At 50.1% G+C, this 3011-nt stretch overlaps 1 protein-coding gene across 2 annotated transcripts in view; it reads right to left on the bottom strand.

Moving 5' to 3' along the window:
* Nucleotides 1-1343: 1343 nt before the first annotated feature.
* CRMP1 (collapsin response mediator protein 1) overlaps nt 1344-3011 on the bottom strand; it is a 69659-nt gene continuing 67991 nt past the window's right edge. For both annotated transcript variants that reach the window (XM_004383492.1, XM_012557599.1), the window contains exon 14: nt 1344-1690. In XM_004383492.1, coding sequence (XP_004383549.1) covers nt 1599-1690 — 92 coding nt within the window. In that variant the 3' untranslated portion in view covers nt 1344-1598. The remainder of the gene's footprint in view (nt 1691-3011) is intronic.

Here is a 3011-nt window from a genome sequence, read left to right on the forward strand (position 1 = left end):
CATCACTAACATCATCACCATCACCATCACTAACATCATCACCATCACCATCACCGTCATCACTATCACCACCATCACCATCTTCATCATCGTCATCACTATCACTGTTGTCACCATCATCATTACCATCACCATCATCATCATCACCATCATTACCATCACCATCATCATCACCATTGTCACCATCAACATCACTATCTTCATCATCACCATCATTGTCATCACTATCACCACTGTCACCATCATCATCACCATCATCATCAGCACTACTGATAGCTAATGGAGATGAGCAACTTAGTCTGAGTTTTTACTCCTCCTTAGAATTTACGCCTGGCTCCTGGGACTGGAAGGAAGAAATGTGAAGTTTAGGTGACTGGAGTTTCCAGTCTGTGGCAGACCTGCATCAAAGACAAGCTGAGAGTCCATGAAAGAGTGAGCAGAGGAAGGGACACACGAGTGAGGGGCAGCTGTGACCAGCTTGATGCCAGCCCACCCCTCTGTCATCTCCCCCACCTTCCCATCCATGGCCTGTCTGTGCCCCCATACTCCGGAGCCTCAGTCAGTTCTCGCCTTCTGTCAGGCTTCCCCACGTCTACAGCTACTGTTTGGTTACTGCTGGGGACTGTGAGCATTTGGCATTGACCTGGCACATAAAGGAAAATGTCCAGTCTGGTCCGTGGGCGGTTGATTTTCTTTATTTTTTCACAAGCTTTGAATTCAGAAATAAGAGCCACAACAAGTAGTTTGTTAAGTAAAAATGGGGGTGGTTACAAAGAAAAACTTTGTACAAAACTTTAAAAATCAGGCTGCCCCATCCTCTGCCCCGGAGAGAACACGCCTCAGGCGAGCCAGGAGCAGCTGCAACCATCGCCACCACCACCAGGCCTGAACGAGGAGGGGGAGATGCCTCTCTGTGTGAGTCTGTCTCGTGGGTCTAGAGCTGGCTGAAGGACACACAGACTGGAGCGACGTGACAGCAGTCACAGCCACTGAGACGAGTTTTCTGACGCAGGACATGGACGAGGCTTCTCTGCAGCCAGCGGAGTGGCCCTGCCTTCCTGAGGACTCTCAGGAGATCTCAGCGGGGGTGGGGAGGGCTTCTTTCTAGGGTAGACTTGGGGTGGAGCAGTGAGTAAACATCTTCGTCTTAGAAGTTTTGGAACTGCCTCAAGGGTTGAGGTCTTGGCGTCGTGCCCATGTCGGTCCTTGGCGTGTTTTGTCAGACGCACTCGAAGACTTGCATACACAATTTAGGGACATGCATTGACTATCCTAAAACAGCTACAGGGTGCAAGGAGCCAGCACTCAAAGAGAATCATGGAGCCATGGGGTTGGGAATGGGGGACAGTACGAGACGAGGCCACCTGGGGTCACTAGGAGAGAATGAAGACACCATGCTCTGAGGTGAGTCCGTATGAACACACAACTGTGGGGCAAGGCATTTCCAAGCAAACATACCACACTAGTACCGCTTCTTCCTACACAAAAAGGGAAAGGACATCACTCAATTCCCCCATCAGTACCAAATGGAACTGTGGGTTTCCAGAACACCCACAGCGCCAAAAACAGATGTAATTCCAGACTCCTTCGCTTGCCTGTCAGCCGAGGCTGGTGATGTTGGAGCGGCCACCAGGGGGCGCCACGATGCGGTGGCCAGTGCGCCTGGGGTTGTTGTCATCGATCTGGGCACCTGGAAGAGAGAGGGCAGTGACTCCTGGGCAGAGCTATGGAGCCCAGTTAGCCTTGCTGTTCCGAAGACTGGGCTCTATCACCCTCGCCTTTGCATGCTGAGCCTTGGGTGGCAATGCCTCCAGTCCGCTCCCCAAGAGGGCTTGGCCCACACCCGCCTCTGGAAGCCTCACATTCTCTCCACTGTGCAACCTGGGATCTGGTTCGACAGCCCCAGCCACAAGCACTGCATCTGTCTCAGATCGCTCTTTTTGTTATTATTATTGGTGAAGAATTTCTACACGTATAATTCAGTGACATTGATTACACTCTTCAAATTGTACAACCGTTCTCACTATCCTCTAAAAATTATTCCACCACCATTAACATAAACTCACTGCCCCTAAGCTTCCCATCTAATTTTTTGAGTTGCTGTCATCAGTTTGGTCACATACAGGTAATTTAAAGAGCACAATGCTCAAGCTTCAGTTTAAGGTTTAAAGATTACTTGTCTGGCTTCCGCAGCAGACTCTGACCTTCCTGACATGAGGATCAAACACTTACGAGCGCCTACTGTGGGCAGGAGAGGCTTGAGGCTTTAACATATGTTATTGTGTTTAGGCCGTACAACAATCCTACCAGGTGGGTGTTTTTATCCCCAATTTACAGATGAGGAATTTGAGGCTCAGGTCAGGCACCATGGAGTGGCAAAGCTAAGGGGCCGCGAAGCCAGGACTCAAGGCCAAGCTGGTGTGACTCCAAAGCATTTGCTCTTAATATACTGTTAGAACAGGGCTGTCCCAGTCTACGACACTCCACACAGTTCCGGATGATGCAAAGGTATTCATGTATGTTGTGTGTGTATGTGCGCATGCAGGTGTGTGCATGTGTGGTGGAGTATATGCGGTGTGTGTCCATGTGTGGTGGAGTATATGTGGTGTGTGCCCATGTGTGGTGGAGTATATGTGGTGTGTGCCCATGTGTGGTGGTGTATATGTGGTGTGTGTCCATGTGTGGTGGAGTATATGTGGTGTGTGCCCATGTGTGGTGGAGTATATGTGGTGTGTGCCCATGTGTGGTGGAGTATATGTGGTGTGTGCCCATGTGTGGTGGAGTATATGTGGTGTGTGTCCATGTGTGTTGGAGTATATGTGGTGTGTGCCCATGTGTGGTGTGTGCCCACGTGTGGTGGAGTATATGTGGTGTGTGTCCATGTGTGTTGGTGTATATGTGGTGTTTGTCCATGTGTGTTGGAGTATATGTGGTGTGTGCCCATGTGTGGTGGTGTATATGTGGTGTGTGTCCATGTGTGGTGGAGTATATGTGGTGTGTGTCCGTGTGTG

The sequence above is a fragment of the Trichechus manatus genome, unplaced genomic scaffold, assembly GCF_000243295.1.
Source record: "Trichechus manatus latirostris isolate Lorelei unplaced genomic scaffold, TriManLat1.0 scaffold00111, whole genome shotgun sequence".
Taxonomy (NCBI): Eukaryota; Metazoa; Chordata; class Mammalia; order Sirenia; family Trichechidae; genus Trichechus; species Trichechus manatus.